We start from the raw sequence: 18,708 nt of genomic DNA on the forward strand, positions 1-18,708 counted from the left end.
TCAATCTGTAACTATTTTATTACTTTGGCGTTATCCGATTTGGGATCCCTTTATATGATCCATTGCATTAATAATGCCAGGATTACATTTTAACCGGAACATGAATCCTTTCAAACCCGAAAGTGCAAAATCCAAATCCAGTGTGAAGTTATATTGCAGAGTCTTTCCAAAGTATTAAACAATGCCTCGCTTCTTATAGTGGGGAATTAGGATTGGGGGGGGGGGGTTATAATGTGGAATTGGGGGGGGGGACAAAAATTAAACTTTTAATTGTTTAAACATTGACTTGTGCATCTTTTCCAATTGTATCTTGGTATTCCAAAGCAGTGATAAAAGGCTGGTACTCGGACATGAAAGGCAGTCACTAACACAAAGTTGAAAATATTCATCAAAATCGACATTGGCATAAACATTCTATACCATCGTGAACAACAAACGCATAAACAAACTGCTCATAACTTCATCAACGCACCTCTTCGTTCATGCAACACCACCACTGCTGTCGCTCGTTTATGCCACTTCACACAAACTCTAAAAGTATTTATGATATCTGGAGGACAAGTTGTGCTCGGCAAACACCGGGGCAAAGTCCCGTAAAGCAAGTCATGTGTACATCGGCAACATGACTACGCTTTGGACATGTGACTCTCTTCCAAACGTGTCGAGGTCTTACCGGTGTGACTAATTTGTCGTCCTTCCAGATGAGCTGCCATTTTCCCCCAGACTTGGCAGTAATCCAACCATGAAGGTCCTTGCTTTCATGTCAGACCGCTGGCAATAAACGTCTTGCATCTACAAGAGCCGTTTTGTTATTTTGGCTCGATGAGCCATTGGTGTTAAAATGAGATTCCAAATCCACGGCTTTCTCAGAATACAAGCCGAGTGACCGAGCTGAAGTCACCACCACCACCGGTCGGACCACAGCTTCCTGGCGGTGGTCCTTCGTCGTCATTGTGGAAACCACGCCAGCCAAGTAACGGAGCGGATGAGGAGTGCAGAGCCCGTGATCTCGCCTCTCGCTCTTGTTCCTGTTGGGATACAAGGGCAGCAGGAAGTCAAAAGGAAATCGTTCCTTCAGCTCAAAACAACGTACGTTTTAAAACAAAAGTAAAGGATGAACTATACATCTGTGATCACAAAGAGATCGTCAAGGATAAGCCTCCTTTGATGATGGCATCTTTTTTTGAACCACTTTATGACCTTCAACATTTAGCGATAGAGTGTCAATTAAGAAAAGGCGTCCCAGAATCTACCCACAAAACTCGACGTCATAAAAATCGGAAGAAAATTCTTTAAGTTATGATCAAAAACAGTGTTTTTTGTCAATTCGGTAACAATCCGAAAAAAGTAGGTCAAGGACACGAATCAAATATCAGGTACACAAGGTCGATACGGATACGCTATTATGATGCAAGAACATCTTGGAAGGCCAAGCGGTCTTTGAGATTCTGCATTGGAAAAATTGAGCGATGACAAAAATCACGGGTTTTTTTTTTTTTTCTTCAGACCGACATTTGATGTTTAACTTAAACCCGGATGTAAATTAAGCTTTAATGCGACTTGCTCTTGGCTATCTGGAGGGGGCAATTCTGTACCGATCAGACAAACCTCAATCAAGTTTTGGTGAAAAATGTTCAAGGGTCTTATTGGGCCATAGCTTTAAAATTAGGTCAAGGTCAAAAGTCAACCCTGGATACTTGTTCCCATTATTGATGTAAAGTGTCATCCCGAAAGTCCAAGCCTCTCGGTGATACAGCTCGGAAGTTGATACAGTTTGGAAATTGGGAGTGCAGGAAAAAAAACACAAATTCTCAATGGCGGTTTAGTACTCCTGAGGGTTCTAGAAACTCTGTGGTTGCATTAAAAATTTAGGGTTGCTAATTGCAGAAACAAACCCAATGAGAAGGACACTCAGTAGAGCACATACCTCCACCAGGCTGATCACCTTATGTTTCATATCCTATTGATAGGTCGGATCTGGATTCGGACCTGAACTAACATTTAATCGCCTTGTTCTTGTCACCTAACCAACTCATCCACCAAGTTTCATCTGAAACCATCCACAACTTTTTGGAGAAATCGTGCAATATACCGTCTTAGCCCGATCACTCAATGGTGAAGAATCACGCAAAAAAAATTCTCGGATTCAGACCGTCACTAAAATCGAATCAATTATTCCTTGTTACATCCCCAACCGAGGTATAAAGTTTCGTCTGAATCCGTCCACAACTTTTTGAGATATCCTACTACATGTCGTTTTTGACCCGATCTCTCAATGGTGAAAAATCATTTTAAACATTCTTTGATCCAGATCCGGATTTGGATCTTCACTAAAATCGAATCATTTCGTGCTTCACATACCCAAGCTTTCCACCAAGTTTCGTCCAAATCCGTCCACAACTTTTTGAGACATTTTGTTCCCAAACAAGAAATATGTTGTGCAGGGCACGAACCTTGCAAAATCCATAAAAACATATTTGACCTTAAAAATAATTGGTGGTTGAATTCTGTGAACAAATGGACAAATCCTCTTGAAATATCAAGTGAAATGGATGAAAATTGACAATTTTTAGAAATGACCGGAGACTTTTTGGCCGACGGTGACCTCAAAAATAATTGGTGATTGAATTCAATAACCTGATTTGCAAATCATTTTCAAATTTAAAATCAATGGGATGAAAATTGAGGATTTTAGAAATCTCACCCAAGTTGTTGACCTTTTGGTCCATGTCGAATTCAAAAATAATTGGTGGTTGAATTCAGTGGCCTGAAATATAAATCATCTTCAAATTTCAAGTCAATCCGGTGAAAATTGTCTACTTTCGAATTTTGGCCTATGTTGACCATTTCACCTTAAAAAAAAACAATAGGCTTCTTGCTTATGACGAACTGTACCATGTGGTGAAGCTTTGTGAAGATCGGGTTAAAATTGAGGCCTCAATCCAAATAGACAGACAGACAGACAGAATAACGCATGCAACCAACCAATATACTGGAAAAATCTTCGTTTTTCCCAACTAACAAACAAACAGACAAGAGTTAAAAACAACCTCCATCCACCTTCGATGGCAGAGGGAACAACAGCAATGAACCTTCCCATATCTTGTAGGTGGAGGCTTAATCATGAATATTGGTCAAGTTCAAACGCTCAGTTTTGTTATCGCGATACCATGGAGAAGGCTCACCATGTTAAGCCTCCAAGCTGATAAAACTAACCATGTTAAGCTTCCAAGCTGATAAAACTAACTATGTTAAGCCTCCATGCTGACAGAGATAAAACAGGGAGAGAGAGAGAGAGGGAGAGTGAGAGGGGCAGAGAGTCCAAAATGAAGCAATAAACTTCACACGTGATGACTGATATAATGTGTCGGCACGAAGACCTACTGTACTATTACAAAAATATTTACCATGTTCCAGATGGGACAACTGTGCTTAATATCTTTCCCAAAGATAGAAAAAGAAGAAAGGATGAGATAGGGGACAAATGGATGATCAGAGTTATGGAGGAGTGAGGGGATATTGAGAGATGAGGGGTGGCAGACAGAGAGATAGAGAGGAACGTACGGGGCATGGGATGCTCCATTAGGAAATCCCAAACTATAATCCTACAATAAATTTAAGCCTGACGTTGGCTTAGCAGTTAGAGTGGTGGCTTGTGATCCTCGGGTCTTGAGTTCGAGCCCCATTGGCCACTGAATTAACACCAGGGGGTTGACTCAGCCTGTCATCCTTTCGAGGTCGGCGAAATGAGAACCAGTGTGTACTGGTAATAGGGGCACTGCATCAGCGGCATAGCTGCACTCCTATCCAATGATGCAGCCAGCAGCCAAAAAGGCTGTAACACAATGGGAACTATAAATTTGAAATTGTTCACTGGCTTTGACACCAATACAAATTATTATTACGGACCCTCGGCATCAAAAAGCTACATATAATCGAACAAGCACTTTCAAATGGAGCATCTCGCCACCATTAGAGCATTTAAATGGCATCAGATGTGACGATCAATGTGAATCGTTGCTCCCAGCTTGCTGGCTCGATGGCAGAAGACGCCATTTGCATTTTTGCCTCCTCCATCCCACCCTGTGTAGAATCCCATACGGGCGGGGGCGACCAGCCAGTATTAATAACTCAGCATGAAGAGACCCCAGATTTGGTTTTTCATCACACACCGCATATTCATCAGGTTGTTTGATGACGTTTGGCAACTTGCTTCGTCGTTCCTGTGGAGCATCTTTTGATCAACGGATTACTGACTAACCAGTAATGTTAACATGGTTTTCTTTGAATCCTGTGTGTCCAAAGCATGTACTGTACTCATAATCTCAAAATGAACAATGATCAAAAAACAATCACTTGTGGATCCCGATGAAAACGAAATGTGATAATTAAATGTGTGTGTGTGTGTGTGTGTGTGTGTGTGTGTGTGTGTGTGTGTGTGTGTGTGTGTGTGTGTGTGTGTGTGTGTGTGTGTGTGTGTGTGTGTGTGTGTGTTACGTATTCAGGATATGCATGTAGGAATATGTCGCCCTGTTTGTTTGTGCGCCGCTGGGAGATGACGTAACCTTGATTGCTAAAGAGGGTTTGAGATGTCTCGTCACGGATCTCCTGCGTCGAACTGGACGGACTGAGCGAGTGAGGAGAGGGCAATCTGCTGTTTCCCCTCCCACCGATGGAAAAGGCTCCTCCGCCAAAGCTGTCCATCAATGTGGGCGAGGCGGGCCTCAGACTACGACCTCCCCGTGCATGATTGGCGGGGGTGTTGAGGCGAGCGATTGGCCCGTTGTGGACAGAGTGGAGATTTGGATCGCTGGAGGTTTCATGCTTCTTTTAATTTCAAAGTTTAACCCATGACGCATCTGCTGTAAATGACGAACAAAGCACTGGAAGAAAATTTGCTTTTGAAGAAAAACATTTTCAATGGGTTGCTTTGTATTACGCCGGGTTACATCATTTACGTGTGAGGTTGTCATATTGTACATCAGCATGAAAATGTTGGAATATTCAATTATTCCTTCCCTTTAACAAAAACAAAAAATTACGTCCAACCTTGTTTCCTGCTAATTAAACTGGAAACTCTTTGGGAGCCAAAGATTTGAGAGTCAAATTCACTAATGGCGAACAACATAGCATGGGCCAAAGGTTCGAATCTCTAGTTCAAAGCACAAGGGTCTGCTTGCTCGGAATTCCCATCGAGCACTTGGCTCAGACGGGGAAATACGGTGGATGATGAACGTCATCGATCATTCATGTGGCAGTGGACCGATGTCTCGAAACGCCCTCGTCCGACGTGCGATTTATGGTACAAGCTCCTCCACGAGCCTTAGACACGATAGAAAAATAAAGTAGAGAGATATTGTTGTATTCTTGGAACCGGGGCTATGTTGGCGAAATCTTTCCAAGGTTACACAAGGTGACAATACCTGCAGATAGAGTTTGTTGTCACGACTCACTGCATCCAACAGATCAGGTCGTAGTCCCGCATCACGCATCGAGCTCGTTTGATGAGCCGGATGAGAATTCGTTCCTTTGCATCGCTGGTACATCAGAACGTAGCAGGTGTCCCGGGGAAACCGCCGTGTCACTCCACGCACCGAACTAAGAGACGAAAATGACACTCGACTGTCATTACAAAGCAACCAAGTACCATCTTCACTCGACGCGCTGGTTGTGGTCTCTCGCTCCGACTGGGCTACGACGCTCTTTGGTGCCTGGCTGGTTTCTTCAGGAGATGCTAACGAGGCATCTGAGATGTCTGCTAAATGTGTTTCACCACCGTCGGTCTTAACCTCTTCTCCATTACGAACGTAGCAATAGTAATGTCCCGATTCTGACGATGTCCCCGAATGGATGATAATCGATGAAAGAGAGTACGGATTGAGGCTCGAGGTCATCGATCGAGCCGATGATTTCATTTTTTTACTTCGAGGAGAGCAAGCTCTCTCTGGAATGCAGAGGCCATTTGTACCCATTTCGTTCTGGTTGCCAGCTACCTTTAATGTTAAATCTTTAATGGGTCCATTTGGAGACCTCCCTGATTCACTTGCAACCGGAAGTGTCAACAAGGGTGGAACCGAGACATCCAGCAAAATCTTACTACGTGCATGTGTCTGTACATCGTACGCAAAACGCACTAAAGTCAATATGAGATAACACGGCGGCTCAACCACGGTGCACACACGTTCGGCCTCCTGCAAAGAGTCGCACGCCTCGCAGAAGTAGCTGTTTTCACCACACAATGTCTCTGTCTCGAGGAAGAACTGGATGAGCTCTGGGATGCTTGGGATTTTCCCAGGATCCTTCTGTACCGATATTGATTTTGTTGTGATCGCCCGATCACTCATCGCCTGCATTCCAGGAGCATTTTCTTGTGGAGACGTCTCTGGCATCGAGACATGTTGCTCTGACACGGTCAGGCCTTCATCAGAATTGTCCTCTTGTGTGTCACCATTCTCATCTGTGCTTGAAGGCTCCCAATTCGCTTTGTTTGGAGCCCCACCGGAGATAGCTGCGACAATTTGCCGACCGGCCGCCATCAGCGTCCTTCCTTCTTTGACGTCCTCATTGGATGCAGACTCTCGTGGTTTGTCGGGAAAAGCAAGCGAGAGGTCTGTGAAATTTTCAAGTCGCTTGGATATGCTACCACAGGCTCGACACTGGATTCGAGTCAGAAGCTTACCGCCAAACATCCTCTGGACTAACGTGGGACCACTCGCTTCGCCCGGACTCTTCCGATCGTGAAGATGCTCGGCCTCTTGCACCAATTTATGTTCTTTCTGGTGCTCTCGGCAAATGGGATGTAAAGTTTTCCCTTCAGTTTTCTCTTCTTCATGCAATCTTTATGGGAGAGACAGAATAAAAGAAGGGTAATTAGGTGAGGGGAATTAATCAAGGGTTTTAATCAAGGTGTAAATGGGGCAGAAGCAAAGACCAAAAAAAGACAATGAGTAATAATTGAATAGATTTGAAAAACGATTAGGACATGTTTGCACATTTATCAAAAGGTAGTCCTCCATCCTGTTGTTGGCTAAATGGTTATGGTGGCAGGCTTGGGATCCGAGGGTCCTGAGTTCAAATCCCGCCTACCCATTGAATTAACAACAGGTGGGTTTGACTCAGCTAGTCATCCTTCAGAGGTTGGCAAAATGAGTACCAGCTTGCTGGGATGATTGAGCCATTCAAATATCCTGTGTCAGAGTGGCGATCCATCCAGGATTGTGCTCAATAGCCAAAGAGACTGCTTCAGCAGCACCGACGCTCTGCACAGAGTATGGTCCTGATGGATGGACGTCCTCCACAAACAGAATCCATGATGGTTCCTCAGAAAACAAATAGCTAATCTTGCTGACAACTACCAAAGTGATGTGTGCATCAGAATGATTCCCATGATTTATTATATTATTATGATGTGTATATGAGAATGATTCCCATGATTTATTATTTTATTATGATGTGTATATGAGAATTATTCCCATGATTTATTATATTATTATGATGTGTATATGAGAATGATTCCCATGATTTATTATATTATTATGATGTGGATATGACTGATTCCCATGATTTATCATATTATTATGATGTGTATATGAGAATGATTCCCATGATTTATTTTATTATTATGATGTGTATATGGGAATGATTCTCATGATTTATTATTTTATTATGATGTGTATATGTGAATGATTCCCATGATTTATTATTTTATTATGATGTGTATATGAGAATGATTTCCTTGATTTATCATATTATTATGATGTCTGTGTGAGAATGATTCCCATGATTTATTATTTTTTTATGATATGTATATGAGAATGATTCCCATGATTTATTATTTTATTATGATGTGTATATGAGAATGATTCCCTTGATTTATCATATTTTTATGATGTCTGTGTGAGAATGATTCCCATGATTTATTATTTTTTTATGATGTATATTTGAGAATGATTCCCATGATTTATTATATTATGATGTATATTTGGGAATGATTCCCATGATTTATTATATTATTATGATGTGTGTATGAGTGATTCCCATGATTTATTATATTATTGTGATGTATATTTGAGAATGATTCCCATGATTTATTATATTATTATGATGTGTATATGAGAATGATCCCCATTATTTATTAGATTATTTTAATGTGTATATGAGAATGATTCCCATTATTTATTACGTTATTATTATGTGCATATGAGAATGATTCCCATGATTTATGTTCTTGCACACCACGTACGATCATCGTACTTCCTTTGTACTCTGCATTCCATGTCTGCTAAACTCAAATGTGATCTCTTCCTGACTCGAACCTTGCCACATTGAGCATTGTGAACTCTGGTGCTGACACACACTTTCAACATCTTGTCCATCCATCATAACTCTTGCAAGATTAATCTTAAATTGCTACATGTAAAAATAAATTGGGCTTGTATGACCGATTCACAAGACAATGCTCGATTCATGAAAGTATGAGGAAACAGTCATACATTCCCACTTTTTGTGTTACACACGTATTCGAGTTTGTACAATCACACGGAAATGATAGTTTTCACAGAAAGTTTTTGGTTAAAATACAAAATCTGGTCTCATGGAAGAGTGACGGGACAGTGGGTAAAATGGGAACATATTGACAATGAGGTCTCAGTTGGACACAAGGCAAACAATGATCAAGAAAGGAAAGAGAAGGAGGGGAGGAAATGCAGTAAACTACAAGTAAGAGGTTTGAGTTAGGTAGGGTTAATGTTTGTAGAAATTAATGCATGGATGGATGAGAGATGGCATTAGCTGGTGGTGTACTGCTTGCTTGAAGCCCTGGAAGGAAGAGTGCAATTGAACAGTCCAGAAGTTAGCTCCACAAGGAGGAAGGAAAAGGAACAAAAGCATGGAAGTGGATGGAATCCTGGATTTCAGGAGTTTAACCAGAAGTGAGTGAATGGAAGAACTCGTCCATCTTGGAGGAGCTGTGGAAGATCAGATGGCTGAGAGGACAGAAGGAGCTAAAATGGATAGACGGCAAAAAACAAAGGCCACCGACCTGTCTGTGATAAGAGGTCAGCAGGCTTTGTGCTTCAGCCTCATCCACGGAAGATGACAATGATGTACAGAGATTTACATTGCCCAAAATTCAGGAGTCACACATGTGATGGTGGGACACTAACCCTGAGAGAAGAGCAGTACACTAATGAGCTACAAATAAAGGCTTAGTTGGCTCGCCACGAGTCGTTATGATTTTACAGGAATGCCTTTGAACGACAAAGCATGTCCAGTCCAGCCATCTGGGCCCTTCACCAATGAAGAGTCTAGGCTGGACAGAACCTTCTTTACCTTCTCAGGTGTGAAAGACGAAAATGAGTACGAGGCCATAAGGTGGTGACAGAGCGGGAAACTTGTCATACCATTAACACCGACGTTGGCAGCCATTTTTTATTGACTAAATTCTCCTCAGCAACAGGTAACAGTTGACATGGGGAACAAAACTGAAGAAAAGCGGATATTGGCAGGAAAGGTAAGAGACAATACAATGAGGAAATAAAAGCAAAATGGAAGTTGGTGGAGGAAAAGTACAGAAAGCAAGAACATTTCAGAACTGTTCGGAAAGCGAAGGCAGCGTTAGGTTCCGAGTCCATTTGTGTAAATTACCTGTCAAGCAGATATTTGAGGTATTCCGAACAGTCTTGCTGTGCACCTGCAATGAACCAGGGAGGCCGTGAGGCTTCCAAGAAATCCCAAGGTTCAACTGCTGCACGCTAGACAACGAAAAATTATTATTTTTCTCCAACTGTCATCTGGCTGGTCCGCACTTAAACTTGCGTGATAACATGAAACTTCGACTGCGAATAACATTCAATCATGGAGATGAAAACAAAGATGCAGACATTAATCAGTTCACAAAGGCATATACAGATTGAGAGTAAGTATGGGGTGGGGTGGGTGGAGGGAGAGTGGGAGGTGGGGGGGGGGGTGGGGGAGAGCGAGGAAAATGGACAACATTACATACTTGTGTATGTGCAAGGAACGCAAACAGGAGTTGCAGTTTTCGAGAAAGAGGCCGTGAAGGCCCAAGGTTCAGACCTAGAATGGCTTGACGAAATCTGCAAAGTCACCATCACACCAGATAATTGCATTAAATTTGCGATCTGAACAATTGTACAGATCAAAAATGGAGCCCTCTATAAAACTGTTCTGCTTTAAAGGTTATGGAAACAAACCCAGCTGGACAGCACAAATTATAATGAGATGTATATAAGAAACAACAGCAACAGGTTCTCACTGTGAGGCCATGTACAGGGTCTGCAGCACACTATTCATGTAACAGGTGTTGCCCAAGTTCACAAGGCCTGTATGGCCTGTCACTGAACGGTCAGGTAGAAGGGAGAGAGAATGGGCTTGCCCAGGGACTACTTGTGAAGGCCAGGCTTCGAGAACAAGTACCTGCCGCATGTATTCTTCACTGGGTGCCGGGTAATCCTTTGGATGAAAACAAAATGGAATGGTGTTGCTGGCAAATAAGTGCATCCAAGCTGTAATACTTCTGTGAAAGGTAAGAGTTTTCTTAAATACTATTGGAAAGAAGATGAAAGCATCCAAATCTAAATGATAATGCTTACTGATTGGTAGTTAGTGATAACAAGTGGGTGAACGTTATGTTTTTTTTTCTCAAAAACTCAAACTGCTTGGAAGACCAACCTTTAGTATATCTAAGAGTGGTTCATAAAGATCAGGGAACCCCGAGAAGTGGTGCATGAGACAATGGAGGAGCTCAGCAAGTCGCGCACGAGCCTTGCTTGCTGAAGTCGAGTCCTCCTTGTGAAGACCTTCAAAAAGCTGAGGGATATGGTGCAGGGCCTGGGAATGGAACAAAATGGAATACATTTGGCTCACAACACCCTTATCTTTAATCACAATTAGCAGTTGTTTACAAGAATTTTGGATGGGAATTGAGAATTAAATTTTGATATTTGCAGTCAATTAATGCTAGTATACGAGTCCCCAGCCTGATGCTCACCTGAGGGATAATGCACTCATTGATGCAATCAATGCCCTCCTTGTGAAGCATTAATCCAATAGTTTATAGTGGGGGTAGAGAATGAAACACAGGCTACACATCTCAAAGGCAAGTGTGCTACAATCCAGCCATCCATTGGGACCATACTCTGTATAGAGCGTTGGTGCTGCCTCAGCAGTCTCCTTGGCTATTGGGCACAATCCTGGACGGGTCGCCAAGCTGATACTCATTTTGCCGACCTCGGAAGGATGACAGGCAGAGTCAACCCCAGCTGGTATTAATTCAACAGCCGAGCAGGATTTGAACTCAGGATCTGAGGATTCCCAGCCCACCACTCTAACCATCAAGACAACACCAGGCATAGTGTGCTACCCCTGCGTCATCAAGTTGGACATCCTCCTTCAGTGATGCTGAAATGTTATTTTCTGGCCAAGGGCCGAAACGTGACGAGTACGGTGATGTAAAACTAATCACCAGATGGAAGGGTTCCGGTGAGTGTTGAAACCCCAGGAGTAAGTGTTGCAGTACAGTCAGTGCTCCAGCTCGCACAATGGGCAACCAAAGACGGCTTACCACCTGAATAAGTAAAATTAAAGGAGAGCAAAGGTTATGCATATTTCATTGGGTTTTCGAGTTTGAGTTTATGTGTAGCCCCCCCCCCCCCCAAAAAAAAACAACCTAACAACTGCAAAATCCTATTTGTATTCAAACTCATGCTGGATGTTGCCTTTCACCTGCTTTGTGAAAGTTCATCAAAGCTAAGACTGGAACTGTCCTGTTTCTGTCGTCACATCATTCCTGTGCTCATTCTTGTGTTTTATCGATATCTTGTTGAATTTGTGATCGAGTGGCTCTGACCGAGCTCTCCAGGCCTGAGCTGGAAAGTGTGCCTCAGATTTCGGCCTGACACGTATTGTTTATTTTACTGGATGTACTTTCTCACTTCTTGACTCTCTATTTAACTTCCTCTTCTTTTCAAAAAAAAACAACTAACTATTTAACACGAACAAATCACAAACTCATTCTGTCCATATTTCCTTCCTTCGTGCATTCTTTATCTTTCATTCTCAATATCTCCTCCTTGAACTAATTTGCTTCCTTTAAAAGCTTTTAATAACATTTTAATATGGTTCATTCTCTAACGTGAACACATCACATTTTTTTTTCTTCCTCATCTTGATCTTACTCGTTTTCATCACACGTATTTTCCAATTCTGTCGATCATGCCAACACTTGGTCTGCGGACCGTCCCTCTGAATTACATTGCTGCTTTCCTCCATTTTTTATTTTTCGATAACCCTTCATTTCATCCCCATCATGAAGTCTGTCTTCATTTCTTAGAATTGGGGATCATGAGTATTCTGGTCTTTATAAAATGCCAGTCCACAACCTTTAACACTTCCTAGTCTGGATCTCACGTGCACTCCACACCACTGCCGTGTTGCACGTGCCACACCCCTTTGCCTCCAAATCTCATGGACTGAATTCATCCCATTCCTCCCCATCTTAACCCGATGTAGTACACAATGTCAACCGAACTCTGTGTTCTTCTCATCCGAGAAAGTCGAGAAAATTCTGCCCAGCCTCGAGCCTGCTTCGGCGACGAGCCGAGACAGCATCGGTGCCCATGTTCTCAAATACTGCTTTGCCATTCTTTCTCTCCCTTAATCTATCCTATTCAGACTGTTCTCCTTTGGTTGCCTCCCCTCTGCATGGAAGGCAACAAGCACCACTCCCATCCACAAGAAGGGTGCAAAAGCAGACCATACCAACTATCGGCTAGTGAGATTGCTTACAATTACAAGCAAAGTTTTAGAATCCATCATTGCTTCTGATGTCAAGTCTTTCATGTTTTCCCAAAGTTTAATCGATGACCATAAGTTCGAATTCCATCCCAGTCACTCAACTCTGGACTTGCTGCTACTCCTCAGCAATGGTTGGAGGCCCTCAACCTCAGAGGTTAGCACTGTCTCCCTGGACATATCACATGCATCAGGCAGTCTGGCATCCTGCTTTGCCTGCCAAACTCTGTGCCTTTGGCATAGAGGTCTGCCTTCATTCCTGGATTTATGACTTCCACTCATGCAGCCAATGTGTTTCTATCAATGGAACCCTCTCCTCCACTCCACCAGTGGAGGCTCGAGTTCCCCAAGGCATTATTGGGCCCAGTCTTGTTCCTCATCTATATAAATTATCTCTCTGATGCTCTGGAAAAACCTCTTCCTTTTTTGCAGACTCCACATTGTGCTCCACTGCTTGACTGACAGCATCTGCATCCCTCTCTGCTGATCTGGAATTTATTACAATCTAGTCTGATAAATGGAACATGTCCTTCAATCCTGGAAGATCTCACCGTCTCATTCTGGAAGGATCATCAAAACTAACCCGCATGTCTGGAAGAAGTTCAGTCTCTTCAACATCTTGGCCTCACCATCAGCCCTGACCTTTCCTGGGCTGACAAAATTGCAAAGCTACCCTCCAAAGCCAGCTGCAGATTGGGCATCCTCCATCAATCCAAATCTTTCCTTGGAAAATTAGAGCTATGCCAGTCTACACACTTTTTGACTGTAGCTCAATGGATGATTGCTCTCTGCTATGGACTGGCATCCCAGCATCACTCCTGTTTTTCCTTGATTCTGTGGAATCTGAAGCTAATTTTTTTCCCCGAATCTCCCATGATGAGGCCGAAGCACAAGGTCTGTGGCTTTCACATCACAGGCAAGTCAGTGGTCTCCCTGTTTTCCACTGTCTCTTCTCTGATATTGCTCCATCTGCTCAATCTTCCGACTTTCCCTATCTACAGCAGGATGCAAGCGTTCTTTCGGTAACCACCTCCTCGTTAAATTTGCAACATTCAATCTGACTGCACATCTCAGTCTTATTCCTCTCTTCTCCCATCTATGGAACCAGCTTGCAGACATTGTTTTTTCCCACTCTTCCCTCCAGGGCTTCAAGCAGGCAGTGCACCCACCACCTCCTGTTATCCCCCATTCTGACCCATGATCTTTATTACTCCATTATCATTTCCTAACCGAATAAACTTACTTGTGAGTTTCAATATTTCCTCCCTTTCATCGTATCTTGTTCATGCAATCCCTTGATGTTTGTCCCACTGAATCACTTCTACTTTGCTCTTCCATGAGCCTGGTGCTGCCGAAGCAGTCTCCTGGGCTATTGGGCAAAATCCTGGACGGGTCGTCACTCCGACGCAAAATACTCGAATGCCTCAATCATCTCAGCAAGCTGGTACTTATTTTTCTGACCTCAGAAGGATGACAGGCTGAGACAACCCCACCTGGTATTAATTCAACAGCTGAGCAGGATTTGAACTCAGGACCTCAGGATTCGAAGCCCACCACCAGAACAATTTAGCCAATACCAGGCATGCCTTGTTCTTGTAATGAAAAAACAAATTCTGCACAAAAATGGTGTTTAAAAGTCTAATACTGCCAATCAAAACAATGGGACTGTCCAACAAGCCAACCTGCTCAATCTTGAAAAGCGTGACATCAATCAGAACTGAGAACCTTTTAGCAGCAGCTACACCCTTTAGCAGGGTAATAATCCAGGTGTCGACACGTGGTGCCAGCGGCCATGACAGCCAATCAATCATCCTGCCAAACACAAGGGAAGGATTATGTTCATATGATGATAAAATCGTTTTGAAGAAAGGAAAGGTAGTGAGAGTTGGGAGGTATTTACAAATTACATACCATTTTTTTTTTTGTGGTTGTTCCACTATCCCACTGACAATTTTACCTTAACTCTTCCCCGAGCCTCACTCTTGTCGAGAAAAACAAATAAACAACCTTTGACTATACGCATGCACGCACACTTTCCTTTCCAAATAATATCTTTTCAATTCCATTTTTTTACACAACTGTCCTATCTTCACGTACATTTTTTTTTTATTCTTACACCTCTGTTTTTCTCAATTTTCCTCTCTCACCCACCTCCCCCCCCCCACTGTATCTGTCCCCATTCTACAAAATACAATGTAGTTCAGCAAGCACAACTTGTCATGCGTCGATAAGAATGACAAGCAGTTAACAATCTCCAGTTGTGATCACATCTGAGTCATGACGAAAATCAAATCCTGGTCATTATTGAGAGAGAAAAAGAAAACGCAACAAGAGCAAATTTGATGGCATGCCATTGGAAATCCCTACATTTCCCACCGAAAGTAAATTTGAAAGATGGCAAAAGTTCCACCAGGAATGACCAACTATCAAATTTTGAGTTAAAAAAAAAATCTTCCGTTTTGACTGTTGTGACCCGAAATCCCCACCCGCTGGGGCAGAAACCAGGGCTAAATTCCAAGAAGTCGTGACATATTTAACACCCATCCCCAATGTTGATTGCGTATACAAAGTTTCTGAACAAAAAAAGTTTCAAAATGTGCCAGTCATTGTATTTTTTGGTACTTGACCTTTTGACCCCGCCCCAGGTCACCAGGCCAAAAATGATACTGCTCTTGCACCTTCGTGCTGTGTGATCATAACTACCAAGTTTGGTGAATTTCTGCACAACTGTTTAGGAGGAGATAGCGTGATGGACGGACAGATAGCAAATGGAAGGATGGAGCCGATTAGTTTGCAATATTTCCCCCCTCCCCCCCCCCTGTTCTTTTCTTTGAAAACATGGGGATAATAAAATACAAGCTATTCCAGCTCTTATATATTAATTTGCCACAATCAAGACAGTCGTTAAAATATCATAAAATTAATATCTTTAATTTAATTGTACCAACAAATCTGAAACTGCTAAATTATAAATGAGGCAAAATAAATAAATAAATGTTGTGATGAGTTTCCCACCTGCATAGGGCAGCAATCATACTCGCATCCTTTATACCAGGGTCAGAGGTAAGGCTGCGAGCGAGTGTGGAGGTCATAGGTGGGGGGATGTGCTGGACCAGGCTGGCGAGTGCAATACAAGGCTCGGTCGTCGAGTCTGTATATTGTCAAGCACGGGGAATAAATGTGTACAGGTAATTAGTTACAGAGATGGGAAAGAAGGAGACGTGTACGTCGGTAGGATTATACATTGAGGTGCTTGTAACCGGTGTCCAGGATCCTTTCTATGTGTTGCTCGTTTTGTTTTAGCATTTCATTCATACCTGCCGTGCATAACTGTCGCGTCGCTCAAGGGTTTAATCAAAAGAGAACATGTTGCACTTTACAAACATATTGAATAATCTATCTGTGAGTCTCAATAAGGATGTAAAATGAAGTGAAATACATGGAAAAAAAAAAACAAAAAAAACAAAGGATCTTTTATAACACACAGTTGTTGCAGTCATCATGACTGGTTGTCGTGGTTTGTATTCTCTATCCATGTGCTATTATATATTTTTATATTGTTTCGAAGTATTACCACATATATAATTTTGTGTTCTCCATCTATGTGCTATTATATATATATATATATATATATATATATATATATATATATATATATATATATATATATATATATATATATATATATATATATATATATTATATACATATATATATATATATACACACACACTGATGAGCCAAAACATTATGACCACTGACAGGTGAAGTGAATAACTGATTATCTTGTTTCAATGGCACCTGTCAAGGGGTGGGATATATTAGGCAGAAAGTGAACAGTCAGTTCTTGAAGTTGATGTGTTGGATGCAGGAGAAATGGGCAGGAGTTAAGACCTGAGCGACTTTGCCAAGGGCCAAATTGTTATGGCCAGACGACTGGGTCAGAGCATCTCTAAAACGGCAAGGCTTGTGGGGTGCTCCCGGTCAGCAGTGGTGAGTACCTACCGACAGTGGTCCAAGGAGGGACAAACCACGAACCGTTGACAGGGTGTTAGGCGCCCAAGGCTCATCAATGCGTGAGGGCAACGAAGGCTATCCTGTTTGGACCGAACCGACAGGTCTACTGTGGCACAAGTCACAGAAAATTTTAATGGTGGTCACGGGAGGAATGTGTCACAATCCACAGTGCATCGCACCTTGCTGCGTATGGGGCTGCGTAGCCACAGACCGGTCAGAGTGCCTATGATGAACCCTGTCCACCGTCAAAAGCGCCTACAATGGGCACGCGAGCGTCGGAACTGGACCTTGGAGCAGTGGAAGAAGGTCACCTGGTCCGATGAATCCCGTTTTTTTTAGATCACGTGGATGGCCGTGTCCGTGTGCGCCGTTTACCTGGGGAAGTGATGGCACAAGGATGCACTGTGGGAAAACGACAAGCCGGTGGAGGGAGTGCGATGCTCGAGGCAATATTCTGCTGGGAAACCCTGGGTCCGGCCATTCATGTGGACGTCAATTTGACACGTGTCACCTCCCTAAACATCGTTGCAGACCAGGTACACCCTTTCATGGCAATGGTATTCTCTGATGGCAGTGGCCTCTTTCAGGAGGATAATGCACCCTGCCACGCTGCACACATTGTTCGGGAATGGTTTGAGGAACATGATGAAGTGTTCACAGTTTGCCCTGGCCTCCAAATTCTCCAGATCTCAATCCAATTGAGCATCTGTGGGATGTGCTGGACCGACGTCTGATTCATGGCGGCTCCACCTCGCAATTTACAGGACTTGAAGGATCTGCTGCTCATGTTTTGGTGCCAGATACCACAGGACACCTTCAGGGGTCTTGTCGAGTCCATGCCTCGGCGGGTCGGCGCTGTTTTGGCAGCACTCGGAGGACCAACAGCATATTAGGCAGGTGGTCATCATGTTTTGGCTCATCGGTGTATACACTACCGGTCAAAAGTTTTAGAACACCCCCATATTTCCAGTTTTTACTGAAATTTAATCAGTTCAAGTCCAGTGAATAACCTGAAATGGTACAAAACAAAGCGGTAAACTGCCAGAGGTTAAAAAAAAAAAGTTTAGGTTACCAAAAACTGAAAAATAATGTAAATTTCAGAGTTGATAAAAAAGGCCCTTTTCAGGGAACAAGTCATGGGTTAGCAACTGCAGCTGTTCTGCAGCAATGGAAGTAAATTAAGCATTGAAAGTTGATGCAAACATTTCCTACAGGTGTCCCAACTTTTGTTGATAAGTTACAAACCCCTCTGTCTGTATAAAAGCAGTGTTGGAACAGACTGTGTTGCTACACCCTCTGAAGCATTATTTGGACAATATTGCACTGCAGGAAGTAGTATATTGCTATCATAATGGTGCGAAAAAGACAATTAACAAAGGAAGACAGACAGACAATTATAACCCTTAAAAGTGAAGGTCTTTCCATGAGAGAAATTGCAAAGTAAGCCAAGGTGTCAGTGAGTCCAGTTTCCTACACCATCAAAAGGCAATTGGAAACTGGAGGAAACTCTGACAGGAAGAGGTCTGGCAGACCCAAAGCCACAATACAACAAGAAGATGAGTTTCTGAGGGTCAACAGCTTGCGTGATCGGCGGCTCCCAGGACAGCAGCTTCAAGCACAGCTTAACACTGGTCGAAGTAAGGAAGTCTCAGTTTCAACTGTGAAGAGAAGACTTCGAGCTGCAGGTTTTACAGGTCGAGTGGTAGTAAGAAAGCCATTGCTAAGATGGCAAAATAAGAAAAAGAGGTTTGCCTGGGCCATGAAACACCGCCAGTTGATGACTGAAAACTGGAAGAAGATCTTATGGACCGATGAATCAAAATTTGAAGTCTTCGGTTCATCACGCAGGGTTTTTGTACACCGTAGTATAGGTGAAAG

The 18,708-nt window shown here is 42.8% G+C and overlaps 1 protein-coding gene across 3 annotated transcripts in view; it reads right to left on the bottom strand.

Moving 5' to 3' along the window:
• LOC147009040 (ubiquitin carboxyl-terminal hydrolase 38-like) overlaps positions 1-18,708 on the bottom strand; it is a 27,858-nt gene continuing 9,150 nt past the window's right edge. For 2 of the 3 annotated variants that reach the window (XM_085864132.1, XM_085864133.1), the window contains exons 5-13: positions 15,829-15,964; positions 14,496-14,625; positions 11,486-11,587; positions 10,693-10,851; positions 10,277-10,473; positions 10,004-10,097; positions 9,646-9,752; positions 5,424-6,837; positions 1-1,028 (exon numbers count right to left, since the gene is read on the bottom strand). In XM_085864132.1, coding sequence (XP_085720258.1) covers positions 867-1,028; positions 5,424-6,837; positions 9,646-9,752; positions 10,004-10,097; positions 10,277-10,473; positions 10,693-10,851; positions 11,486-11,587; positions 14,496-14,625; positions 15,829-15,964 — 2,501 coding nt within the window. In that variant the 3' untranslated portion in view covers positions 1-866. The remainder of the gene's footprint in view (positions 1,029-5,423; positions 6,838-9,645; positions 9,753-10,003; positions 10,098-10,276; positions 10,474-10,692; positions 10,852-11,485; positions 11,588-14,495; positions 14,626-15,828; positions 15,965-18,708) is intronic. The other variant, XM_085864134.1, reaches the window with a different exon arrangement.

The sequence above is a fragment of the Eptatretus burgeri genome, chromosome 18, assembly GCF_056783735.1.
Source record: "Eptatretus burgeri isolate ZD-2024b chromosome 18, Ebu_testis_v1, whole genome shotgun sequence".
In the NCBI taxonomy this organism is placed as follows: domain Eukaryota; kingdom Metazoa; phylum Chordata; class Myxini; order Myxiniformes; family Myxinidae; genus Eptatretus; species Eptatretus burgeri.